This window comes from Lycium barbarum, chromosome 6, assembly GCF_019175385.1.
Source record: "Lycium barbarum isolate Lr01 chromosome 6, ASM1917538v2, whole genome shotgun sequence".
Lineage (NCBI taxonomy): Eukaryota > Viridiplantae > Streptophyta > Magnoliopsida > Solanales > Solanaceae > Lycium > Lycium barbarum.
In genome coordinates, this window is record NC_083342.1 from 129246905 (window position 1) to 129274430 (window position 27526).

A 27526-nucleotide genomic window follows, 5' to 3' on the forward strand; every position below is an offset into this window, starting at 1 on the left:
GCTCTCAATTCCTTTAATTTCATGTCCATAACCTCCGAGAAATTGATGTATAAATTTATGATTAATCTTGAGAGAAAAGATCATACTCAGAAAATGACTCAATTTGATTCGGTCTAAAATCACTTACTCTTGAGTAAGACACTTTTTTCTCACATGAACTTCGACCTAACAAATGTCAAATCTTACGCAAAGTTGCTGATTTTAATGTTTTTTTTTTAATTTCTAATTATACTGTGAATTTTTTTGGGTAAATGTTGAAGAAGAATATCTGATGGAGACAAACAATTATCCAAGATATAAGTCAAACGGAAACAAGATATATGCTATTTAAACTATATTCCATTTCATTAATCAAGATTGTTCGATTTGAGGCTATAAGTTCATGCACCTATTTAGTTTCTCAGATACCGAATGCAATGGAGATTTTATAGTAAAAATAATTATTAGATAAATACCAATTCACCATTTAGATATATGAATATGTTTTGAAGTAGCTAAACCATATATTGGTTCAGACTTAAAAGTTGCTTCCCAATTGAATATTAAGACTTAGAGGTGCTTCTCTACATTTGCATTTTTTTTTTAAAGTGAAACAGAATTGTCCTCCTTCGTTGCAAAGAAGTAAGAAACATTTTTGTTTGCGCTTAGAAAGTTTAAAATACGTAATCACTAAGAAATTATGGGAGAATGAAAAACGTTTGATGCCATAAAAGATCAAAAATGATTTTTTAGCATCTAATAAATAATATTATAGCAGAAAAGAAGAATCTGGATAGCTATGTTTAAAGACTTTTGAGTTCTTTAAAATAAGGCACATACAAAAAATAATGTTCATAAAAAATAGGATTATTAATTACTTATAGTAAATGATATTTATAATCAATAACGGTAAATAATAATCCGATATAATAATAAATACCGTAACTTTTATGGTGGAATAGGAAAAGTAAGTAGGTGTATTAGAATAACTATAGTGCAAGAGGAAAAGTTAAGTAAGACTTTTCGAATTTCTAATATAAGCTACACATAAATTGATGTCGCAATCAAATTAAAACTACCAAAAGTGGGAGGCTTTTATTTAGATATATTTTTCTGGTTTTTATATATTTATTTGTGGAGCTTTTTCATATATGTGTGTGTGTATGAGTTTTTGAGAGTATTAAAAAAATTTCTTTTATATCTAGATTAATTTAAAAGAAAACTGTTTCATGATTTTTTTAATCTCTAACCGCGCAAAGCGCGGATAAGTTGACTAGTAAAGGAAATGACCAGACAATACTCGAGCAAACCTAATTAGCCACGTCAAAATTTCTTTCATAGCAAAGAGTAAGAGGAGAATTTTTGGAGATGCCCATAACCCACTATAGAATAACTATGAAAGTAGGTAGCTAGACAAAACAAATATGGCGATTTTTATGCAAATGACCTGTGGCTTGGAAGTTGGAACTCACTTGGTTACAGCGAGAGATGATGATTTTCTCAATGCCAGCGGTTGCAACTAATTGAAGGAGAACATTACTCATTTACAGAAGGACACAACCTTTTAAGAAAAGACACAACAAATCATATTAGATTTTTTTTATTATATAAAAACTATTATATTAAATTATTTAGAAGGGCGTTTAAGTAATTCAACTGTTTAGTTATGGGGTTGAATAGATAAATTAAAGTCAGAATATGAAAAAAACAATCGATATAAAAATGATGCAAAAGTTTCAATTCCGTGAGAATTTCATTAAGCACATTATCCTAATCAATTAGTAATAAATGATACATCAAAAATGGTTTTACAAAAATGTCGTGAAACCTGGAAAGATGTGTAATAACAAGACGTAACTCATGAGCCTGATGATCATTCTAATTGACCATGCATATTAATTTAATTTTTTAGAGGGGCATTTAAGTAATTCAACTTTTTAATTATGGGGTTAAATAAATAAATTAAAGTCAGAATATGAAAAAAAAACAATCGATAATAAAAGTGATGCAAAAGTTTCGATTCCATGAGAATTTCAGTCATTAAACACATTATCTTAACTAATGAATAATAAATAATACATCAGAAATTATTTTACAAAAATGTCGTGAAATCTGAAAAGGTGTGTAATTATGAGGTGTGACTCATGAGCCCGCTGATCATTCTAATTGACCATGTAGAAACAAACTCCAGTTTATACATTTCTATCCTTTAGAAGAGCCAGTAAGAGGCACCTTCGTCGTCCGTCTGTGGGCCAAAATTTTGGGCCCACATATTTTTTAATCACCCGCTTTTTAAATAAAAACCCACTTCAGCTGCTTAATATTATATTACCTTCAAAATCAATCCAGAAACTTCTCAACCCACTTCAGCTGCTTTCACTTCTAAAGGATAGAAAAAAAATCAAGAAGCTTCTCATCAATTTATACCACCAAAAATATAGTATAATTTTGCTCAAGCTGGTGCTGCAATTTTCAGATATCAGGTATTAATTTTTGAACTGTTCTAATTTGAGCATCGTTTCTTCTTTTGATAGCATCTTTTAAAGTTTCTTCGAGCTTCTTCGCGATTTTTTGAAGCTTCTTCAACTTTCTAATGTAATAAAACGAAATTATGAAAAAGAAATGATAGGGTACTTACAGTTACAGGTGAAGAGTTCGTTGGATTAATTTCTGAAGAAAAGAAAGTTTTAGGGCAGAAAGGAGATAAAGTATAAATATAAATAAATCCAGCAGCTCCAAAAAGAAGAGAAAAAACTGCAATAGTAGATATAGAGTTCTTGGTCTATATATCCATTTTCATTTCTTTGGGAATATTGTTAGTTTAGTGGATTTTGAATCTTTCGCAAAAGTCCAATTTTTTTGGGGTTTTGCCTTTTTGTTGTTGATACAGGAGATTTGGGGGTGTGGTAGGTGAGGAAATTTTTTCTTCTATTTTGTTTTGTTTTGTTTTATCTCTTGGACTTAGGAAGGTCATGTAATGGAAATGAAGTGGGAAAGATAAAAGGAACTAAGAGCCTGTTTGGAAAGCCGCCCAGGTAATTATAATTGGGTATAATTACATAGTTTGGCCTATTTTTTTTTTACTAAATAATTATACAGTTAGGTGGAAATTGAGTTTAATTAAGAGGGTGTAATTACACTCTTTAATACTCAAGGGGTGGTTGAGAATTGGGTGTGATTACACCATGTAATTATAGGGTTAATAAGACAACACCGTTTTGCTAAAGATATAAGTTTCCACTATCGCATGATTTACATTACTCAAAAAAGATTATTAAACCTTAGAAGCTCAAGAATGATCCTTACCGAACACATTAACTATTTAGACACAGACAAGTTAATGAAGTTTTTTTACTTGTGGCTAACACGATTGGCTATCACCCCTTTTGAGGCTATTGAGCATCAAATGAAAGATTTTGAATTTGGTAACTAAAAACCTTCAATATCTCATTTGCAAATTCACACTCTATTTTTTACTTATTCATTTATTGTTTTTTTTATCTAATGATGTCCTTGGACTACTTATTAATGTTGGACTTGCAAGTAACGCATCAAATGGGAAGAAATTCCAGGAATTCATCATTATGGATACTCAGTAAGTCTACTATCTTGACTATTTCCCAACTAACTAATTTCAATATTCACTTGTTTTTACATCATTCCATATATATACTGATGGTAGCAATTATTTGAAAAAACATTTGTTCCACACAATAAAATTGAAATCAGATTTCAGAATTTTGAAATAGATAATTGGGACTGACCGAATTACGGTTCACATAATTGTTTCGAGCAAGTCATTAATGAGTCGCTGTATCTAAAGAAAAAAAGATTAGTTGATCATGAATAGAACTTTCTCTTTAGCATAGTCAATTTGTTTTGATGAAATTTACATCAATTCAAATGGTTAAACATCTGCTTTGTATCATCTACAGAAAAAGGCCTAAAAAGCTAACACTTTGGGAGGACTCTGTCGAACATTATGGAAATGAACTTTTAGAGAAAGTGAAACACTATCCCGTCTTCCTGGCTAGAAGAGTGGTAAAATCATCATCAGGTAAAATACATGAAGAATTATGGTTTTTTTTTCCTAAACACTTAACAATTAACCAAAAATAAATATCCATATCCATGCAGGGATATGGAGCAGATACAACACAACAATACTCTTACATCCCACATATCCACAAGCTACCACATTAGCTGCATGGTAATGACAATACAATTTTTATAACAGTTGTTTCCGATAACTTATTTAAACTCTTCAAAAATATGCACGAGTGTCTTAATTTTACAGGATTCAACTCAGACGCAACAACATTTTTGAAACTACCTTTTTTGCAGGGCCAAAACAATTCAACGACAACTCATTGAGTACACAGCTAGAAGCATGTCCCCAGAAGGCACTCTTCTTTTTGTTCCCTTTGAAGAAGAATCAGTATTCATATCTGATATCCAAATGCAGCCACAGGTACATTTTGTTTAAAACCTTAACACGCGGTGCAAAACTTTTACGGCTTTGACTGCAATTGCTTAAGATATTTATTTTCGTATGCCTTCTTCCTTCAGTTCTTCCAGAAGTGACAATTCTAAAGAAATTTGAGCCTGTCATGTTCTTGATTATGAAATATAGGAAGGAGAACACGATCTCTTCAAATAAATGAATATGTACAGTTTCCATACCCACTACTCCTTTGTATCACTTAACATATATAATACTGAAGCTTTCTAATCATGAAATGTGAAGGCGCCTTGTGCAAACACATATTTCTGTGTATGCACAGTGAGTGGCAGATGGCTTTCCATAGATCCCTGATCGAGCTGAATATATGGTCATCAACACTATTATATTTGTTTGGTTAACCACAGTTCGAAACTTAGCGGATAATAGGCCCAGGCCTTTACCCTTCTCCACTTAAATACCCGGGTTTTGTCTTGGCATGGTTTGAACCATGTCATGCGTCTACCCCTATATCATGCACTGCACTATTAGAGCTACAACAAAGCCCCGAGGGCGGTCATCAACACTATATTGAAGCTAAACACTCCAAATTCCAGCCTATCCTGCATAGCAGCTGATAATAACACATAACAATCTTCCAACCTTTTTTATTTTTCAATGTAACTTTTGAGTTGCATTCTCAATAAATGCTTTTGCATCATATTTAGGTAAACGGAAGGCACATATTTGCCTTAGTTGACATCTGTAACTGCAGAAAACCAGTCCAAGTTGGATTGTTGCAAAAACTTATTCTTTAGTCCTATATGTGTATTATTAGGGAGTCCAGGAGTTTTTGAGCTTTCTAGAATGCTACATTGGAAAGTTCAAGTGGCTAATAAACCTTCTCCAACTTTATCTTCTTTACTTATTCATGTATGTGACTGGGTGTTTGATGTTTGAGATCATGCTTAAAAGTTTCTAACATAGCTAAATCAATTTGTATAAAATAGTAGTGAAGTTCTTTGCAACTATTTTTTCGCTCAACAAAAACTAAATCAATTTGTTAATTTACAGGGACAAATATTCTATATTGACGGTCAACTTTCACTGATAAATGAAGACCAACATTTCTGCTCCATGGCGTGCTCAGATTGTAAATTGCCATTTTTAAGAACTACTACACCAAGGCCAATCTACTGCATCCAGTGCGAAAGATCCACCCAACTTATTCCCAGGTATTACTGATAAACATACCATCAACAAATATTCAACCTTTAAAGAAATACTAAAAGACGTTTACACTTACATTACTCAACTCAACCGGTGAAACTACTATAAAACTACTTTGTTCGCGTAAAAATAAAAATAGGAGGAGCATCTTATACCATAGATTATATCATACAATAAAGACATATCATTACCATTTATATATATGAAATTTTAAAGACTATACTACTCTACGAACATTTCCCGAACTTCATTTATTATTTCCTAGAAATATTTTTAAGTTTATATATCTAAAGTTGTAAAGATTATCACGTTTTAGGCTTGGAATATGATTGTTCAAACGATGTTTACACATGTTCGAAAAGTCTTATTAGTGCATAAAAATAAAATGATTAACATATTTTGCGCCCGTGGTGCCACTTATTAAACTTGAAATTGTTTTTTTTAACTTTATGACAGAATCCAATTTGAAGTTATGGTCATGGATCACACTGGTAGCACAGTAGCCTCCATCTCAGATCAATCAACAACGAAGATGTTGAACCTCACTGTACAAGAGATTTATGACATCTGCCATGCACAGGTATTTTATATCATCGAATTTATAAACTTATGACAATCATCATGACTAACTAACTTTTTCTCACTGTAGAGAAAAGCGCTACTTCTTGACAATGCACATAAATAATTGGGACGAAAGACTTTTCAGAATCCAAATGAAAAGATTATTTTCCAAAAATCAAGATAGGTTAGCTATCATGAATTATGAGGAAAAAGAACATACAAACCAACCATCACCAACTGCACCAATGACCAGCACTGCTGAAACAAGCAAGCGCAAGGCTATGGAGATTAGCTTCGACCGAACAAATCAGCAGAACCTGCCCAAAGACAAACCTTCCAGCACTAGACAGAAAACAGAAACCAAGACTCCTCTCAAAAGGGAGTGAAAGCTACTAGAAATGTAAGTCTTAGAATTTCACACACAACTGAATCTTCTCCTTACTTATTACCATTATTAAAGTTACTATTATTAACATATGCTTTTCATTCGCTAAAAACAACACTCTAATTTAAAGCTGCAATTTGATGTGTTGATGCATATCTATGGTACATCTGGAACATATGTGCAAGTTCTGAATAGACATAAAGAGATGTTCTTACACTATTGTTAAAACAACAACGTTACTTCTAAGAAAAAAAAAATACTTTCTTTACATCCCTAAACCACTTTTGTATAATGCTGATCTTCATTTTTTTTGTTCTTTCTAAATCTCTGTGTTAATTTGAGTTATGTTGTATCAGTTTGTTAACATTAGAAAGTTTGATGGATATATATTTGTTTTTTTTTTCTTCTTCTTCTTCTTCTTCTTCTTCTTCTTCTTCTTCTTCTTCTTTTTCTTCTTCTTCTAATTATTTTTTACTCAATTAAGGTTCAAACTACCATGTTTTCCATTCTTTCTCTTGATTGTTTTTTCTCCAAAGGTGCATGGACAAGATTCTCACTTTAAAGTTTAAGGGATGTTTATGGTATCACAAGTAAATATGTCAGAAAAACAAGTTACAAAGATTCCATTTTTTTTTAGTTTAGTTGGATGTTGGTTTTGGTTTTTTGGGTACTTTTAGTTTGGTCCATATTTGCAAAGATTTCATTTTTAGTGTTAGAATATGCTTAGAGTTTGATTGGATTTTGGTTTCTTGCTTATTGGATACTTTGTTCAGTTTTGCTGAGTTTGGGGGTTGATTATGTCCATTTCCAAAGATTTGGTATTTGTAGTTTAGTCCATATTTGCAAAGATTCCATTTTTAGTGTTAGATTATGCTTAGAGTTCAATTGGACATTGGTTTTTTGGTTGTTAGTTACTTTGTTTAGTTTCTGATTTTGAGGGTTGATTATTGTGTAATACTAACTGGTTATTCTTTGGTTGGAGTTTAGTTGGATTTTGGTTTTTGTTTTTTGGGGTACTGTTATTTTGATCCATATTTGCAAAGATTGCATTTTTAGTGTGAAAGTTTGATGGATTTTGGTTTCTTTGTTGTATACTTTTTTCATTTTTGCTGAGTTTGGGGCTTGATTATGAGGATAATACTGATTGGTTATTCATTTTGGTGTCTGTTTGGTGGAAAAATATGATCTTGCAGTTGGTTTTTTGTGTCTGGTGGGATACATTTTTCTGTTGGACTAGAATAAGCCACTAGGTCAGCAATGTTGCATAATTGTCATAATTTACATATGATTATCCCAACTGATTGAGATACGATCAAGAATAATGTGAAACAGATTGGCTTTATTTGTCTAAAGTGCAAGTATCAAATGTTACTCGTGTATTATTTACACTGGTTTCTGTGGGAAGAGTAGAGTGGCTGCATGTGAATTTATATACCTTAAGAATCACACCAGTCAGTTTTTTTTTTTTTACTTATAACATCTTCTAAATGTTGAATCTTCATATTCATAGAAATGTTTGCTGCCATTGTTAACTTTGATGGTTTCTAGCTAAATCTCTTTGGATTCTAGCACTTCTCTTTTCTATGTTTTTTCTTTACCCTTTTCTATATTTGAAGGTCTGGCGTATTAAATTTCTCATAGGATCTTTAGCGAGTTAACTGTAATTGGTAGTTTTTTTTGGAGAAATGATGTTTCACTTTTTGAAGTACATGGGTAATTTGTATACTTTCAACATCTACATTCCTAACCAAAGCTAGCATCATTTTGTTATCAGGTTTTGCCAACAAGTTTTTGGAGCACATCTTTTTTTGCCAATGGAATGTCAAGCTACTATCTTTTTGCCACAAGACTGCCTTTTTGAAAAGCTACATTACAACTATATGTGACGCCCCCTGCTTTAAAAAGGTACTACTACTACACTCTCTACATCCATCCCTTGAAAGCGTGCATTAATTTTAACAACAAATTTCTACAGGTATTTTGTCAACCATGGCGTTACACAACTACAACATGCTGGATTACTACTAAGAAAATGCTTTTTCTGTAAATATGTAGTATAAATGATGTATATATGACAGTGCAATCATCAATGTAATAGACAAATGTATATATGCATAAACAGTGGAAACTTATTTTAGTTGTCTTATACTATCTTACCTCATTACTTACAATAATCTTCTTACTGTTGAATATTTTAAATCATCCCTAAATATTGTCAAAGTGAACGATTTTTACGTTGGTTTTGGGAAGAGCATAAATTGATCAAAGATTCGCTTGAACTACTCATTTCTTTGAAAGATGTCTTAAACCCGCTAAAAAAATTTGTCTGAAGAACCTTGGTTGGTGAGTTTCAAATCGTCCCTAAATATTGTCAAAGTGAACGATTTTTACGCTGGTTTTGGGAAGAGCATAAATTGATCAAAGATTCGCTTGAACTTCTCATTTCTTTGAAAGATATCTTAAACCCGCTAAAAAAGTTTGTCTGAAGAATCTTGGTTGGTGAGTTTAGCCTGTAATATTATGTTTATCTAACTATCATTTCTCATTACATGCTTTACCTTCATATTTATTCACTTTCATCTTTTAGGATATCGTGTATCGAATTATGCATCACTATCCCTAGATATTCTCTTTTTCAGGATTTATTATTACTTACAATATCGCGCAACATTTATAAATGTGATACTAATTAATGTAGCTACCCTTTACTTACACAATTTCATTCACCTAAGATGTGACTTAAATCCTAAATGGCAATAACTACTTTAACATTAACCATAATAACACTATTCAATACATAAATTTTTATAATTGTACGCAATTACATATATATAAATACATTATAATTCAAAGTGTTGAGCCCGTGCGCAGCACGGGCATACACCCTTTGGCCAGCATTCATATTTATCTTTTTTCTCATTTTTTTTTACTATTTTAATTCATTTTTGTACATAATCTACTAACTAAATAGATTAAAAAAATCCTCACAAAATAAATATGTCACTTAATTAGCCCACGTAGCAATAACCAATGGTGATCTTTATGACCTTCTCATTTAATTATAATAAACGTGCTATGTTTTTAAAAAAAACTAAAAGTCTTCTCTTTAACTTTGTTAACCAATGGAAAAAATAAGAACAACCCATTTATCTTCCCTTAGTTAGCCCAAAAGTCATTAGTTAACCTACTATTTTTTTTTTGACCTGCTAAATGAATTAAATGGATAAAGAACGTGGATGAATGTGATACTTATTTGATTGAATTCAATATATAATAAATGTGATATTCATTAGAATGTAAATGATCCATAATTTAATTGAGAAAAAAACGAAATGTCATCGGCTACTATATAAGTCATTCAACAAGGATTAAGCCAATCAAACAAATTCCCCTACAAAAAAAAATGGCACCACGCCCAAATATTGAGAAATATTGATCTCTTCTATATAATGCTTAATTGCTTATGGTGATGTGAGGAAGAAGATAGGGAGGAAAGAAAAAAGAAAGAAGGAGCGATAGCACTAATAATATTCGGAATATATTAGTATTGGGTGATATGGTTCAAGTTGTGACGGCCGGATATTAAATAGTATTCAAAAACTTACTGCAGATTCAAGGAAACAGAAATATGAAGGCAAGAAGGAAGAAGGATGAAAAATTCACGCATCATTTACCTACGGAATTAATGGATTGAGTTTGATTTTTTTTACGTTTTCATCTTTTTTCCACCTTCCCTATAGGAGTAGTAAAGAAGTATAGAGCACTTTTTTGGTTGTTGACCAACGGAAATCATAGGAAGAAAAAATGCAGAATTTACGCAATAGTTTTTTCCTAAGTTGTACTTTTAACTTCATTTCTTCTTTCCATATGAAAAACTGGAAATTAAGCTCTTTGATAAGAATGACAAAGAATTGAATGGGTGAATAACACAAATAGCTATTTAGAGTTGGTATAATGTGGGAAAAAAAAGGTTCAGTGAATTACGTCATTTAAATTATATTAGTAATGAAAAAAAAATCAAAAATGTTAGTAATTTGTGACTACTCACTGTGTAAGTAGAATTTCATGCTTTTTATTTTAGGTGTAAGTATGAGTAAATTCGCGCTAACATCTTTTCAGTTTTGAAGTTCACAACTCACGTGATGTGGTCATAAGAAAAGCGAGGTGGCATGTCTGATAGAGTAGAAAAATTATTTATCTTTTTTCTCATTTTTTTTTTATTTTCATCCTAATCTTTCCGTTTATTTTATCTTATAGAGTTCATAACTCACACCTTTATCTCCGTAATTTTTATTCTTAATGATATTCATAGCTCTCAATTCCTTTAATTTCATGTCCATAACCTCCGAGAAATTGATGTATAAATTTATGATTAATCTTGAGAGAAAAGATCATACTCAGAAAATGACTCAATTTGATTCGGTCTAAAATCACTTACTCTTGAGTAAGACACTTTTTTCTTACATGAACTTCGACCTAACAAATGTCAAATCTTACGCAAAGTTGCTGATTTTAATGTTTTTTTTTTTAATTTCTGATTATACTGTGAATTTTTTTGGGTAAATGTTGAAGAAGAATATCTGATGGAGACAAAAAATTATCCAAGATATAAGTCAAACGGAAACAAGATATATGCTATTTAAACTATATTCCATTTCATTAATCAAGATTGTTCGATTTGAGGCTATAAGTTCATGCACCTATTTAGTTTCTCAGATACCGAATGCAATGGAGATTTTATAGTAAAAATAATTATTAGATAAATACCAATTCACCATTTAGATATATGAATATGTTTTGAAGTAGCTAAACCATATATTGGTTCAGACTTAAAAGTTGCTTCCCAATTGAATATTAAGACTTAGAGGTGCTTCTCTACATTTGCATTTTTTTTTTTTTAAAGTGAAACAGAATTGTCCTCCTTCGTTGCAAAGAAGTAAGAAACATTTTTGTTTGCGCTTAGAAAGTTTAAAATACGTAATCACTAAGAAATTATGGGAGAATGAAAAACGTTTGATGCCATAAAAGATCAAAAATGATTTTTTAGCATCTAATAAATAATATTATAGCAGAAAAGAAGAATCTGGATAGCTATGTTTAAAGACTTTTGAGTTCTTTAAAATAAGGCACATACAAAAAATAATGTTCATAAAAAATAGGATTATTAATTACTTATAGTAAATGATATTTATAATCAATAACGGTAAATAATAATCCGATATAATAATAAATACCGTAACTTTTATGGTGGAATAGGAAAAGTAAGTAGGTGTATTAGAATAACTATAGTGCAAGAGGAAAAGTTAAGTAAGACTTTTCGAATTTCTAATATAAGCTACACATAAATTGATGTCGCAATCAAATTAAAACTATCAAAAGTGGGAGGCTTTTATTTAGATATATTTTTCTGGTTTTTATATATTTATTTGTGGAGCTTTTTCATATATGTGTGTGTGTATGAGTTTTTGAGAGTATTAAAAAAAATTCTTTTATATCTAGATTAATTTAAAAGAAAATTGTTTCGTGATTTTTTTAATCTCTAACCGCGCAAAGCGCGGATAAGTTGACTAGTACAAGATAATAATAGTACAAGCCTGTTAGGCCGAATTTTGTGAAAGCAAACAGTGACAGTTGGAGAATCATCAATCATCAGTACACAATGGACGGAATATAGGTCTTGAGAGTAAATTACATACCCAAAAAGGAAAAAAAAAAAAAAATCTCAATGGACTCTCAGATTCTGAAATTCTCAACATTTGCTCCTTCAAGAACTTTGATTTTCAACCCCAAAAAAGTAGCCCACATCCATGGGCTGTCTAATACCCCATTCAGGTTTGTAGCAATGGGTGCAGCAAGGTCAGTTCAGAAGTCAGAGGATGAATGGCGTGCCATTCTCTCCCCTGAGCAATTCCAGATTTTGAGGCAGAAAGGAACAGAGTATGCTGTATAATCTCCTTTTCTTATGTGTGTGATTTTAATTTATATAGGCGATACCAATTAATTGGGATTAAAAGTTATTTTTTGGTACAACATCAGGCTCTTCATTTGGTTGGAGTCTTTCTACTCTGATTAAAGATTTGCTTGTCTGTGACATTTAGGAAATCCTAGCTTTAGAGACCCCATAATCTAACTTATTACTCCTGTGTCCCAATTTAGTTGTCATATTTTGCTTCTTGAGAGTTAATTTAACTAATTTTCGAAGCTAAATTAGATTCGATCAACACAATATTTGTAAATTAAAATTCATATATTCAAAAACTATATGAAAAGTATTATACATTGAATTTTTTCTCATTTCGATATGATGAATAAATATATTTTGAAATGGTGGTCAAAGTTAACATAGTTTTACTCCCGAAAAGCAAAACATGACAACTAATTTGGGACGTAAGGAATATTTAGTATCGGATAAATGAGCCAGAATAGAGCGAGTTAAACAAAGGACATCAATTAGTTTGAATTGAGGCGTAGTTGATTGATTTAATTTAAGCTGTTACCTATGCTATTAGACAACAATGAACAGAACAAGCAAGCAAAGGGGGGGGGGGGGGGGTGGGGGAGGAATTGCTGTCTGTGATGCGTATTAAGTGATTGGAATTCCTGATTTTTACTGTAGAATTACTTCACAGGGATCAAGGGAGTGGGGAGTATAACAAGTTTTTTGGTGTAGGCACCTACCTCTGTGCTGGTTGTGGCACTCCCCTCTACAGGTCTGCAACCAAATTCAACTCACCCTGTGGCTGGCCTTCTTTTTATGAGGGTCTCCCCGGGGCCATAAATCGCAATGTGAGCTTCTTCTCAATTATGTTCCATATGCTTTTTGTACATTCTAAATACTGTACGTTAGGTTGTTTTACCGGAATTCTTTCTCAATTTGCTCACTTGTTGGCTCGAACTCTGAACGTCTTTGTGCTCTGTGAACCTCATTTCCAATGCTAGAGTTGCTAAAATTACAAAGAGTACAAGTACTTTTCCTTTTTCGAACATTTTGCAATACCTGAATAGTTGAGTTGATTACATGATTTTCAGCCAGACCCAGACGGCATGAGGATGGAGATAACTTGTGCTGCTTGTGGAGGCCATCTTGGTCATGTTTTTAAAGGTGAAGGGTTTCGTACCCCAACGAATGAGCGCCATTGTGTCAACAGTATATCCCTCAAGTTCAAACCACCACAGTTTTAGTCCCTCGTCCTGAGTATATATGCGACGATTATTTTTTCTCGCATTTGTTACACAAAGAGATGCTCCATTAACTACTAATGAAAGTATAGTATATTTATATAAAAATCTTACTACCACTCTATAATGCAGCATTCATGCACAGCAATAATGTGGAACTTTGATTTAATAGTCCATTTGTTCACTATTATTAAATTAAAAAAAAAAAAAAGTTTGTCAACCATAAAAGAATGCTTACTTGTCAGAGTCGTTGGTTTGCCTTCTCCATTATCCTGCCTCCATCAAACTTCATAACCAATCTCAATTGAATTAGGTAAAGTAAAACCTTGTTAAAGTTTGGTCTTGCTGCAATATTAGCCATAACCTCTTTCGGGCGAGTAATATAGGCAACAACGGTGGTAAGTCTGATTAAATTTAGTTTAAATGGTGATTGCAATAAAATTACATTTCAAAGAGCTTTGTGAGTGAGTTGTAGCTACCCTCCAAAATATATAGGAACTGTAGAATCTCCAAGTCAGGGGCGTATGCATATTATAAATTACTCTCTGAAAATATCTTAAAGGGTTCAAGATTAAATGGGTTAAATCTACTTCTTAGCTTCTACTACTCTTGAATCAAGAGTAGTAGAAGCTAAGAAGTAGATTTAACCCATTTAAAGAGGTGCGATGATGGGGCTATAGACATCAGAAGACACATAAAAGTTGGGGAAAATAAGACCGAGTAAACAATAAAGGAAACGGTTAGTTGAAATAAAACCATTCAGTTGGCAATTATTAAGAGGTAGAAAATGAGAAATTCAGTCATAACAAATCAAACGGAGTATCGTAACAAATAGGATTTGGCCAATAACTGTTTTGTTATCAATCTTTTCCATGTAGATTTCCTACTACTGCTTTTGTAGTAGGAAATCTATTAATTTGATAGTTGTAGGTAAAATTCTTCGGTGACGGAGAAATTGAAAATGCTTCTCCGCAAAGGTCGATGGCAGAGTATAGCAGAAACCTCCGCCATAACAAAATAAAGCAGTGAAATAATGTGATCACGTCTGATGCCAAAAGAAAACTCCGGTATTCGATATTCGCATTGGGACGTACCAAATTCGAATTTGTGCCAGATAATTCAGTATTAGGGGTGAAATACTTCTAACGAAAACAACTTAATACCTCTAATTCGAAGCCTCTGATTAAACTCTACGTATTCATAAACAGTAAAAATTGAATATATATATTGATTCTTGAACACAAGTATGAGCAGCTTCAGTAGATGTCTGATGATCCAACGAATCAAATTTCACAGTATGTATATAAATCTACATGCTCTTGTTATGTTATTAAATGCTCAGATTTTGCCATTCTTCAGTGGATTCTTTTAAATACAAGATGAATTATCTACTTAGCAGCGGCAGAGACAGAACAGAGGCCCCTTCCTTATCCTTGTTCCCTCACAATCTCCATTAATATTCTAAAGCGCCAGAAGTAAAACAAAGTGGGAAAATAGCGCCAGAAGAATATAGAGGAATTCAAGAAATTGGGAAAAATTGAAGCAAGAGAACAATAGAACAAAAAAAGATAGAGACGAAAGAACATTTCAGAGAGAGTGGAGGGAAAGAATAACGCAGAAATAATGAAGATTCGTGGTAAAGAATCAGTTTTGTAATCGTTGCAGAAATTTGTGGGGTGCAATGGGCGAAGCAGCGTGCCAATTTTGGGGGATTTTTTTTTTTTTTTTTTTTAAGGCTGTAAAAATGTTTTTCCCTCTCAAAAATCTATAAAAAATGATAAATAGCAACCCTACAATTCTATGATGTCACGTCGGGCTTTTGGCCTGCTTTTATATATATATATAAAATGGTTCTTTCCCTACTTTACTCTGTTCCTTTATCTTGTTCAAAATATATGTGATGAAATGCCTCAAAAACATTATTTAACTACCAAAATTGTTTGGATGACTGGTCTTATTGACCATACATCGTTTTTTCTTTTATACTGAAGTTCTCAAAAGAGTAATCGGCTTTCACTTAGTTAAGATGCTGAATTAGTAATCGGCATCTACTTCATCTTTCATTAAAGCACCTGACTGCAGGGCCCTGTAAACTATGTATGTCTCCATTGCGTCAAACCAAGTCTGAGACCACTGTCTGTGTACAACAAAAGAGGACATACGCTTTCTCTGTGTCTACATCTACTAGAATATACTCCTAGAGAAATCTGCCACTTCTAAGTCATTCTCAGCTCTCTTCTGATGCTACATTGTGATTATAAATTGCTCACTAAATGCAAACCTCCATTTTGTGTTCTAGTCTCCTTTGAGTTGCGGAAATGGTTGGCAAAAAGAGAAACTAAAGTAAAGAGAAAGATACTTGATAATTGCAAAATTAGCTAATGAAATCACAACCTGCAAACCCCTTAATATTTATTAGCTCAGTTTATTTTGACTCGCTTTAGTTCGGTCTAATGTGTGCGTTTGACACCCCTAATTACGTCATTTACATGCATCGCTTTGGTGCTAATCATGTTTCACGAAAGAAATGTGGCCTTTAAAATGTAAAGGAAAAAGGTCAGTGAAGGTATTAAACATTTAAATCGTCTTAGAAAGACACATAAATGTGGCAGACATCTTTAGCTTTTACACAGGCCTCTCGTTGGACTCCACAAATCAATATAGTATTTAATATTTTGCAATGATTCGATCACTTGAATACCAAACAGATCATAAAACTCACTTTAATTATACCTTTGAAGAAATAATATGATTTTTAATTATGTGTAAAATTTAATCAACATTATTGGTGCTGTTATGCATCATGAAAGCATATGATGTACACTATTATAGGGTGTGTTTTGGTAGAAAATGATTTTCATGAAAAAATAAGTAATTCTTCCATAGTTTCTGAATATTTAATAAGGAAAAAAATCAAAAACTATAAAGTGATAATTTATTAACTTTTCGGGATGGGGGGAGGAGATAGATGGAATTAATCTTTGAGAATAATCCATGTGATGAATTAGAGAAGTATTCTCCGCATGTGGCAAATGTTAATGAAAGAGATAAGGTCAAAAACACACCTAAATTATCACTTTTTTTTTTGTATTTCATACCTGAACTATCTGAAGTGAACAAAACACACCTAAACTACCACTATATAGTTAGCAAAACATATCTGAACGCTGACTAGACTAAAATTTTGACCTCACTCACCTAAATGCGCGTGAAGCAGAATTTTATCAAAAAATTTCGTCAATTTGGCATATATAACTGCTATATATTTACTGACTCATTATTATTTTTATTTTTTAAAATTTTCCAATTAATTCTTTAAAACCCTAAGCTCTCGCCTTTCTTCTTCATCATTTCTCAACCATTTTTCTGCATTTCTTCTTCTGCTGTGCAGATTTTTTCATTTACTTCTTCTTAATTATCAACCTTGTTCTTCATTTTCTTCTTCTGTAAAGGCTAATAAGATTTTCTCCTCCTTTTTGTTTTCCTTCATCTTCTTGGGGGAAATTGGAGCTTAATGGGGGAAAACAAGACACCAATCACGGCAGAGACGAGATCACTGTCGGAGAAGAAGAGAATCTTCGGTGAGAATTTTACAAACGGTAAGACCCATTAAATTTTTACAATGACCGTATTTTCTAATTTTACCCAAATATATTACCCCTTAACTTTTAACCTTTATTTATCCATGTGGAATTAACTTCTGCCACAGTGGAATTATTTATCCATGTGGAGTGCCTTGTGGCACTATTTTTAAACCAAAAAAGAGAGTGCAGTACACACACCATCATGTATAAGTTCAGATGTGTTTTGCTAACTATATATTTTCGGTGTGTTTTTGACCATTACCTCCTAATATAACCAATTATTAAAGCATGCAATAAGTTAATGATAAAGTTGTTAAGGGTGGTTCAACTTCAAAGTGCTCTTATCCACGAAGGATTGATATTTCCTATCAGAATTCCAACTCTAGGCGAAGTCTTACATGTTATGGAACTATTTTAACTTTTTAAAGCTATAATTTTTTTCATCAAAATTCACTCCCGAATTACTATATATTTTTACAATATTGTATGAGTATATATCAATTATTAAAAATTAAAAGGCCCGACTATAAAAGTGTCTAAGATGTTAGCTGAGTTATACAGTCAAGCCTCTCTATAATTGTCATTCGATATAACAATATTTTACTATAACGGCCTGATTTTTCCCGGAACTAATTTTCATGTTATATTTTACTTCTCTATAATAGCATTCTACCTATAACAGCTATGACATTCATTATATCGATACCTCTTTGTAAAATTACTTCTCTATAATAGTCATATTCAAATATTATGTAATACTCCCTCCGTCCCATATCACTTATCCTCTTTCCCCTTTATACGTCTTTTAAGAACTCATAAATTAAAGTGTATTTTTACCACATTACCCTTATCTTTCTCCAATGAATTGCACTCTAATCAATCTTGATTACTTTAAAAAATAATTAATGCTAAGGGTAAATTAGGATAAACATAATTAATTCTATCTTAATTTTGTAAAAAGGGCAAGTAATTTGGAACAAATATTTATAAGAATGTGGACGACTAATATGGGACGAAGAGAGTAATATTCTGTAACAAATATATTATGTATAAAAATAAAATATTAAAATATTTATGGTAATCATCAAGGGAAAACTATTGAATTCCTTTTTTTCTGAAAGTTTGGACAAAAAATTTCATCAATTCAAGTTTTATATTATCACTAAGAGACTGAATTTAACGAAACAACCTACAATTGCAGAATTTTTTCGCCAAACTTGAAATACCTAAATTTTCAAATAATTTTAAATGCATCTGTTCCTTAATTTTTAATTAATGAAATATGAAAATCAATTGATTGATACGGTACAACTAGTTATGAATTTATTAGTTACTTCAATTTTGAATTAATGAATTATGAAAATCAATTGAGATTTTAAAATTAACAAGTATTTTGTTTTCGTCTATAACATAAAAGTACAGAAAAATAATTTGTTGAATACTTTTGTTTATAACAGCTGCAGCTGAATGATATCCAAACATTAAATGTCAGTATACATACATAACAGCAACTAACTGTAGCAGCCATGAAAATTTCGAACAAACGCTGCCATTATAGAGGTTTGACTGTATATAATTTAAAATTCCTTGGTAATATTTTTCAATTTTTTTTTTTTTTGCAATTAAGTAATATATACAAATTGCGAGTTTTTATTTGTATTATTAATCCGAGATAAGTAGGAATCTGCATAGGACTGAGAATATATCCAATGAGGCTCTCCTGATTTTTAGTTACCATATATTTGTCAACAACAAACAGTAGATTTATCCCATTTATATTGTAAATAAATAAAAAGTTAAGAAAGACAGCAAAAAAGTTAAACTCCATTATAAAAAAAAAAAAAAAAGAGGTTTAAAACCAAGAAAACAAAGGCTTTTGAGGGAGGAAGGAAATTAAGCTTCCTTCCAGTCAAAGAAATAGTATAATCTTAATTAAAAGATATTATTATTTCTTTAAAAATGGAAAAACAAGAACCAAACTCAAAGCCTTTGGATGATTCAAATTCAACAAATAAACCTAACTCAAATCCAAACACGTCATTAGTTGATGTGCCTCCAACTACAGATATGGCAATATCTTCAATTTCATCAACATTGCTTCCTCAACCTTCTTGGTTCACTGCAAAAAGGTACTTTTGCGAATTTTATCTAATTTATATTCAAGAAAAAAAAAAAAAAAAAACAGAATTTTGTGTTTTTAGCCAACTGGGTTCAAAGAAATTTGAATTCCAGTGCTTCTATAGTCAGTGAATTTCAATCATATGGTTTGATTTGAGTAATCATATGAAATTGAGTAATCAAGAAACAAAATTCAAGAATGATTTTAACTTTTAGTAGTAAAGTTGAGATTTTTAATTACGTTGTTCTTCTTGAATCTTGATACCGTTACCTGATGGTATCTTCAGTTAGGGTTGAATTAATATTCTCGTTATTTCCCTCTTCTTTATGGAATTGTTATTCACTTTTGCACGGAAGGTTTTTATTCCTCAATTTTAGGTAACTTTAAATTCTGTTATATTTGGTATCTTATTAACATTGTCCAAATCCATAATGCTTCTAAAGTTGTTAGTTCTTTTTTTTTTTTTTTGTGTGTTTTTAGAACAAAAATGATATGGTTTGGATCCAACAACCCCCCCCCCCCCCCCCCCCCCCCCACCAAAAAAAAATTGTGAGCCTTTTCCCAATTTGCTCCCTTGGTGACTTGAACCTCCAAAATCTTGAAATCTTGTTAGAAGGTAGAGGGTTCTGTCTACTAGTCTGTCCTGCACTTGAAACCTTATTGTTATTCTTTTACTTAATCCAAACTACTTTCTTCTGACGTATCTGCTGTTAATTATCAGGTTACTTGCTGTATTCTGTGTGATCAACTTATTAAATTATGTGGATCGTGGAACTATTGCGAGCAATGGTGTTAATGGAAGCCACAGAACTTGTACGAAAACTGGCACATGTTCTTCTGGCAGCGGAATTCAGTAAGAATTCTCTTGAAATTTGCTCTCTTTCGTCTCTAGCTGCTCAACTCTGAAGTGATTGATTAAGGAAATTAAGTTTTCTTCCTTTCTTCATTTTCTTGTGGATTTACTAATGCTTATTATTGAGAGTTTAATTGTTTCCCGGAGGATGTACGTTGACAATAATTTTTTCTTTCTAAATTTAATGTGGGACTATTTTTTAATTACACATCCTCATAATGCATGCTAAGTCTGATCATGAGCTTGTTTCTGTTTGTTCGCAGGGGTGAATTTAATTTGAATAATTTTCAGGATGGTGTCATATCATCTGCTTTCATGGTTGGGCTTCTAATAGCATCTCCAATATTTGCCTCCTTCGCAAAGAGGTAAATCCCAGTATATTACAAGCTTGATATCTTAGTGCAGATATATTTCATATTTTAAGAACATTCATTTTGGGACGTTTATTTACTGGCCCCCGACAGAAATATGATTTAACAATTGAAGCCATAGTTATATGGTTTGAACAAGTGAAATATTTCCCTTCATGTTACCAATTAGTTTGACTCGTAATCCTTTTTACCATATCCCAAATGACTTGACCCTCACCATAGGTAAAAACGTTTTGCGGAGAGTTAAGCTAACATAAGATAATACTCTTTTTGGAATACTTTATGATTAAATGTCCACTTCTCTATAATGAAGGCTTGGAAGTACTTATATTATCTGCAAGAAAAATCAGTTGTCCCGCTTTTACTCTTTTTAATATGTCAATAAACCTATAACTGCTGTAACGTTTCACCTTTTCACTCATGTTTCATTATTCTCTTGAGCCGAGGGTCTTCCGGAAACAGCCTCCCTATCTTCCGAGATAGGGGTAAGGTCTGCGTACACTTTACCCTCCCCAGACCCCACATTGTGGGATTTCACTGGGTATGTTATTGTTGTTGTACTCATGTTTCATTAACAACCACAACAACAGATAATCCATATTTCAAAACTTTGAAATAAACTATTCCAAGGTCAATATTTTCCTCTTGTAAATCATGGGAAGTCAAATTATTGCTTTCAATTTGAAGCAGATGTGATAGTATTTTGTCTTGATGGAACAGTTTAACTATGAATCTCCTCATATTATCTATTAATTGACGCACATCTCTTCTTAGCCCTAATATAAGAGACCACTAAACTTCCTTTGTCTTACTTTATGCTAATGCCTAGTCAAGGGGGACTCATCTACTTATGAATGGAGGGGATAAACTTGTACTGAGTAATTATCTAGGTGCCACTAGTCTTAATGTAGTATTCAGCTTTTCATGCACATGATATTTGCAAGTGTAAGATGTATTGTCAATAGGTGGAAGAAATTTTGGCTCTATTATCATGAATTGCTTGTTGGTAAAAGATAACAAAGCCTTTGTAAATGTTACAAAAACCATGTTAAAAGCCCTATTACAGGGTTGGTACCCTACCAGATTTTCTTTTATAATTGTCTTTCCTTTGAACTTCGTTGCTGTAGTACATGTATCCAATTAGAGCAGACCATTTTTCTGACAAGTTTAGTCAAGAGCAAACTACACTACATCCTAAAAAAGAATCCTCTTTTACTTCTATATTTGGCATACCTGAAGATGTGATTCTTTCTGTTGCTGTCAGAGTTGAAGTAGAAGTCTGTCTCTTTTTTACCCTAGTTTGCAGCTTTGTTATTTAATTTGCTAGGAATAGTATCAGACTGATGTTCACTAGAGAAAGCAAAAATACTCGAGTTGTATGCATATTCTTGCTCCTTTGGTTCAATCAATTGCTTGAGTTCCTTATCCGTGTGCTTGTTAACTCCGCAGTGTCAATCCTTTTAGACTTATTGGAGTTGGACTGACAGTGTGGACAATAGCTATTGTTGGTTGTGGTTTCTCAATGAATTTCTGGTTCATTGCAACATGCAGAATGTAAGTCTAACCATATTACTCTTCACAAGCTGTCATGTATTACTCGCAATGTTATGGGGGGTGAGGGGTGGGAGGAGGAGGAAGCGTATCTTTGTTTAAATTAATAACTTTCCTTTTCCAGGTTGGTGGGTGTTGGTGAGGCATCTTTCATAAGCCTTGCTGCTCCTTTTATTGATGATAATGCCCCTGTTGCTCAGGTTTGGTTTTTTTTTAACGTTTCTGATTTTTGTGACTGTGACAACTTCCAGTAGATGTCGCACTTTATGCTGCTGTTCTTTTATTTCTATATTAAATTGCTGAATATTAGAATGAAACTTATTCAAATGGAGCGAATTGGATATGAGAATTCATATATCCGACCTTGACTAGCTCAAGATTGAGGCATGGTTTTTTGTTGTTGTCTGACTGTTTGGAAATAAGCTTGACTAGGCTTTACACAGGTCTTCATTTTCAAAAAATACAAGTGAGCACTCGTTCCAATTCACCCTTGGTTCAAGGACATCAAACTGAAAAAAGTTTTGTGATCGCTTGTTTTTTGCATGCTTCTTCAACTTCATTGATGATTTTGCATATTGTATATTTTCTGAATGCTAATTCTCTTCTTTTATCCAGAAAACAGCATGGCTGGGAATATTTTACATGTGTATACCAACCGGGATAGCAGTTGGCTATGTATATGGTGGACTGGTAAGCTCACTCTTAGTGCTCAAGTTTAATGTTCTCTTGTTGGATATGATTCATTGTGCATACCAAGTTTTACTGATGTTCCGCGCTCTGATAGGTTGGCAATCATCTTAGCTGGCGTTGGGCATTTTGGATAGAGGCATTACTCATGCTTCCCTTTGCAGTTTTAGGTTTATTTATGAAACCATTGCAATTAAAAGGTAATGTTATATTAGTCTTTTAATCTTATCCTGTATACATTTTCTGATATGTCTGTAAGTGTTTATACAGGATTCTCTCACACCGGATCAAAAACACCATTGACTTCTCCTCTGACTGCTAGCCCAGAAGAAGGTAGCGTCTATTAACACAGACATGTCTATTACACTTTGTCTACTTAGGGCAACAGGGGTGTGTGATTCTTGTCCTAACTTTGATCATTTTGCTCAGCACGACCTACCTTCTTTGGAATTTTGTCCTTAGGAGTTTCTCTATTCTCAACTTAGTTACTTTGTGAACAAAAATTGTGTTGGTGGGAAGAGTCATTGTTTTGAAAGAAAAATATTAAAATGTTTATAGTTGAATGGATAAAAGGTGGGGCCTAGTGGAACTCTTCAATTGCTAAAATGAAAAGCTTCTCCCTGGACTTCTTTACTTAGTGTTTGTAATTGTCTTTTAGAGTAATTAAAGAAGTACAGGATAGCCCAAAATAAATAAATAGGTGCTAGCTTGCAGTTCTTCCATTTGAATCAGCTTGATAACATTCTTTGTATGCTTAGGGTGTGACATCTTGATATAAATATACTCGTAAGTAATAAGTCAAAGTGGTTGGGAAGTAGGTTAGGTGCTTCGTCAACAAACAGTTGTATGGAGAAATTGAATAAACATCTACTCGTGATCCTTTTCATACACTTATACCAGGTAGGAGGATACTTGAAGTGGTAGAACAGTAAGGGATAGCTTCCTATCTGTGAGCTTGATCATTCTTTCTTAGCTTTGTCTCCCTTTAGGTGTTCTATGCACTTAACTTGTCATGGTTTTCTCGGTGGAACCATAATTTAACCCCAACTCTTGTCATTAATGCAGCTGTTTCAAATTCTAGCAATGGTTTGTTATCAACACGGGAAGATTCCAAGGATGGGTAAGGAACTTTCATAAAACCGGTCAGATGTTATTAATGATCTTAAGACAGCCAAGATCTATCACCCAACCCTCAAGCATGAAAAAGTATGAGCAATACGTCCTCCGCTTTCGCTCAACTGACCTCTTTCTTGTTTTCTTCTCTTTTCTATAGTTCGAAAGGTGCTCCTAGCAATTTGAATGAGTTGACAAGATTTTGGAAGGATCTGAAGATGCTTCATCTTGAAAAGATTTATGTCATTAATGTTCTAGGTATTTTATTAACTTGTCTTACCTCCAATTTTTTCATGCCACCTCTTTTTTGGATCCTGATATTGGAACATGTTGATGAACCTTTTCTGAATGTCTTCTTTTAAAATAAAGAGGACTCACTTATTCTTTAAGCTTCTTATGCACATCTGATATGTTTCGACACTCTGATTCTCAACTTGAGTGGTTTCTTGCAGGATACATAGCATATAATTTTGTAATTGGTGCATATTCCTATTGGGGACCGAAGGCTGGTTATAACATATACCATATGGTAAGCTCTCAGATCCGCTATCCTGCTTCACAACTATCTCAAGGGATGAGTTTATGCTTGCATGTTTCTGTTAATTTTTCTCATCCGCTGTCCTTGGATTCACATTTTGAAATTTACTACGTGCAAGTGAAATGAGATCAATTCGATCATGCCCCATTCACTTACATTTTTTTGGTTTGCATCATTGCATGCTAGCTGATATGTAATTGGTGTCTCCTCAGGAAAATGCAGACATGATGTTTGGAGGTGTTACTGTTATATCTGGAATATTTGGAACCTTGGCCGGAGGCTTTATTTTGGATCAAATGACTTCCACAATATCCAATGCCTTTAAGGTGGTTACTTCTTGCAATCTTAAGATTCTGTTTTATCTCTAGAAATATTTCTCACTTAATCTAGTGTCTAATTTGAAGATCATTCTTAGTTAAATGTAACACAAAGAAGTTTTTCTCAATCAGAGGATAAAAATTGTTCCAGATGAACTGATTCTTTTGACTTGTACAACTCTTTCTCCTTGTTTCAATTTACTTAAACTCGCTGTTTTTAGAAGGATGAACTATGAAGTTCATTTTTTATGTTAATGACACCTATCTTCTCTTCTGGTATTTTCATTTGAATCCTTCAAAACCCTGCTGCTAATGACGTCACTATTCTTTACTGCAGCTTCTATCAGTGGCGACATTTCTTGGAGCAATATTTTGCTTTGCTGCCTTTTGTTTCAAGAGTTTATATGCTTTCATCCCTCTTTTTGCAATAGGAGAGCTGCTTGTATTTGCAACACAGGTAATTCTATTATCTTATCGAGTACTCTATAAAATAGGGTGCTTCTTTATATAATAATGTTCAATATGGAGCAGCAACATTTGGAAATGCTTTCTGCAAAATGGTTCTTTCCCTACTTTACTCTGTTCCTTTATATTATTCATATATGTGATGAAATGCCTCAAAAACATTATTTAACTACCAAAATTGTTTAGATGACTGGTCTTATTGACCATACATCGTTTTTTCTTTTATATTGAAGTTCTCAAAAGAGTAATCGGCTTTCACTTAGTTAAGATGCTAAATTAGTTGTATTTAGGGTTGATTCTGTTTGTATCTAGCTTTACTTCATCTTACATTAAAGCATCTGACTTGCAGGGCCCTGTAAACTATGTATGTCTTCATTGCGTCAAACCAAGTCTGAGACCACTGTCTATGGCGATGTCTACTGTTTCAATTCACATATTTGGTGATGTGCCTTCCTCTCCTCTTGTGGGGGTTGTCCAGGTTTGAGCTTGCTCATTGACAATGTTTATCTTGTTTTGCAACTTACATTTTTCCTTCTCAGGAGTTTTTTTTGGCTTCAAAAGATACAGACACACACATTTCTAAAAGTTTTACTAATGTACTACATGGCTTTAGTAGGTTAGCATTGTCTCTGTTTTTTATTTTCCTTAAATGTCCTAAATAGCACATTATTATCTCTTTAACAATGAGGACCTTTTTGTCTTTCCATCAAAGTTTTAATACAAAGAAATCCTTCTTCCCATCATCTAGGTCCTCTGTTTTGTTTCCCTTTTCTGGCTGATCCTCTCTATTTAATTCTCCAGGAAACTCTTTTCCATTTCTTTCTCCGGCAAACTCCTTTCCATTCCTTTCTCCGACTAATCCCATCCTTTTTCTTTTTTGCCCCCTTCCCCACCCCCCACCCCCTCCGCCCCAAAATCCCCCACTGCTCTTGTATGTACATATTGAAAGCCTGCCTTACGGTTCATTGTCGCGTGCTGGCTATCTGCACCATCATCGCTGAAGTGTTTAACCAAATCTGTAGTTTAACATAGTACATGAAAGACATGAGTTAGGATGGTTTCCAAGAACTAATCTAACCGTTAAATTAATTTTATAAAACGACAACTTTGGGTGCAGCAGTAGTGGAAGTAATGTTGTAACTATGTTGTTGATTTTATGGTTCTTGATACCTCCTATGTTTTTCTCTTGTACAGGATCGCATTAACAATTGGAGGGTCACTGCTTTGATGTTGACATCAGTTCTATTTATAGCCTCTGGAATATGGTTTACAGGTATAGTGTACTCTGTTTGAACGCCTTAAATACAAATCTTTATCCTTGAAATGAGTCCTACTTGATGTCATTGGCAACAGATCTAGGGTCTTTATTGATGATTTTTTAATGTATTTGTATGTGTAGGCATCTTTGTTCATAGCGTAGATAGATTCAATGAAGATAGTGAGCATCAAATAAGTGATGCTGAGAGAGCAAAGTCACCACCACTGCTTGAGGAGAAAACTACCGAGGTCTCTATCGAATCCTAGTTTTTGTGTAGCTGTTGCACAAATGAAATGTAAATTCTTTGGTTCTTTTTCTCTTGATAACAAGAAGTATTTGGGGTCGGTTTTTCACGTACCTTAGACTATTCGACCTCGGGTACCTGTTACCTCCAACCAACATAGATATCAGGTAAACCTGTCCGTCAAGACTTAAAATGTAAATTCTTTGATTCTTGTTTCTGTGTAAATAATGTTGCACTCCATAAAGAGTAGTAGTTTGAGTTTTTCATATTGACGAGTATCATCAAAAGTAACTACAAAATTTAGTTTTGATTTTTAATACTCGAGTATCATCAAAAGTAGCTCTACAAAATTTAATTTTTTATACTATCTCTTTTCTATGGTTGTAATCTTGCTATCTTTTCGTCCTTTCGGAAAAGCTTTCATTTAGCTCGTTTTCACTATGCATCAAGTCATGTGAATTGAATTCCTTGTATTAAGTAATAGAGAAAAAGAAGTAAGATGGCTTTTTGTATCACAATGATCCCAACGTAAATACACAAGTTTAAATCACTATAGAACCCCTTCACAAACATTACACTTTATGCAAGTGTAACAACAAATAAACTTAGTCCCAATTTGCTGGTACTGCCTACATTGATTATTTTTAGATA

At 32.9% G+C, this 27526-nt stretch overlaps 3 protein-coding genes across 10 annotated transcripts; all 3 read left to right on the forward strand.

The window, feature by feature from the left end:
- The first annotated feature begins 2307 nt into the window (after positions 1-2307).
- On the forward strand, positions 2308-8733 carry LOC132598882 (uncharacterized). 7 transcript variants are annotated; one of them, XR_009566714.1, is made up of 10 exons: positions 2314-2462; positions 3552-3574; positions 3915-4036; positions 4117-4189; positions 4324-4450; positions 5495-5655; positions 6107-6230; positions 6307-6611; positions 8371-8501; positions 8572-8733. XR_009566714.1 is itself a non-coding variant. In XM_060312025.1 (7 exons), the coding sequence occupies exons 1-7, from the start codon at positions 3564-3566 to the stop codon at positions 6333-6335; spliced, it is 654 nt and encodes a 217-aa protein (XP_060168008.1). In that variant the 5' UTR covers positions 2308-3563; the 3' UTR covers positions 6336-6551. The 7 variants fall into 7 exon arrangements, 1 of the variants encoding a protein (XP_060168008.1); XR_009566713.1 differs by having other exon boundaries at positions 2310-3574; XR_009566716.1 differs by lacking the exon at positions 3915-4036 and having other exon boundaries at positions 3524-3574.
- Positions 8734-12209: 3476 nt separating this feature from the next.
- LOC132598883 (peptide methionine sulfoxide reductase B5-like) lies at positions 12210-13946 on the forward strand. Its single transcript, XM_060312026.1, has 3 exons — positions 12210-12533; positions 13226-13382; positions 13626-13946. Exons 1-3 carry the CDS (start codon positions 12322-12324, stop codon positions 13776-13778), a joined length of 522 nt encoding a protein of 173 aa, XP_060168009.1. The 5' UTR covers positions 12210-12321; the 3' UTR covers positions 13779-13946.
- A 5271-nt stretch (positions 13947-19217) lies between these two features.
- LOC132598884 (probable sphingolipid transporter spinster homolog 2) lies at positions 19218-27141 on the forward strand. 2 transcript variants are annotated; one of them, XM_060312027.1, is made up of 16 exons: positions 19218-19488; positions 20200-20331; positions 20595-20696; positions 22152-22256; positions 22378-22453; positions 22869-22943; positions 23038-23140; positions 23211-23273; positions 24006-24060; positions 24214-24311; positions 24506-24582; positions 24804-24917; positions 25246-25365; positions 25723-25851; positions 26568-26646; positions 26773-27141. In XM_060312027.1, the coding sequence occupies exons 1-16, from the start codon at positions 19319-19321 to the stop codon at positions 26895-26897; spliced, it is 1623 nt and encodes a 540-aa protein (XP_060168010.1). In that variant the 5' UTR covers positions 19218-19318; the 3' UTR covers positions 26898-27141. The 2 variants fall into 2 exon arrangements, with proteins under 2 accessions (XP_060168010.1, XP_060168011.1); XM_060312028.1 differs by lacking the exon at positions 19218-19488 and adding an exon at positions 19729-19855.
- The last annotated feature ends 385 nt before the right edge of the window (positions 27142-27526 follow it).

Coding starts and splice junctions, on each gene's coding strand:
- LOC132598882 (XM_060312025.1), top strand. Junction 4,037..4,116: donor AGTGGTAAAATCATCATCAG/GTAAAATACATG, acceptor ATATCCATGCAG/GGATATGGAGCAGATACAAC. Junction 4,190..4,323: donor GCTACCACATTAGCTGCATG/GTAATGACAATA, acceptor CCTTTTTTGCAG/GGCCAAAACAATTCAACGAC.
- LOC132598883 (XM_060312026.1), top strand. CDS start 12,322: ATGGACTCTCAGATTCTGAAATTCTCAACATTTGCTCCTTCAAGAACT. Junction 12,534..13,225: donor TTGAGGCAGAAAGGAACAGA/GTATGCTGTATA, acceptor ATTACTTCACAG/GGATCAAGGGAGTGGGGAGT. Junction 13,383..13,625: donor CCGGGGCCATAAATCGCAAT/GTGAGCTTCTTC, acceptor CATGATTTTCAG/CCAGACCCAGACGGCATGAG.
- LOC132598884 (XM_060312027.1), top strand. CDS start 19,319: ATGGAAAAACAAGAACCAAACTCAAAGCCTTTGGATGATTCAAATTCA. Junction 24,061..24,213: donor CGGGAAGATTCCAAGGATGG/GTAAGGAACTTT, acceptor TCTTTTCTATAG/TTCGAAAGGTGCTCCTAGCA. Junction 24,312..24,505: donor TTATGTCATTAATGTTCTAG/GTATTTTATTAA, acceptor GGTTTCTTGCAG/GATACATAGCATATAATTTT.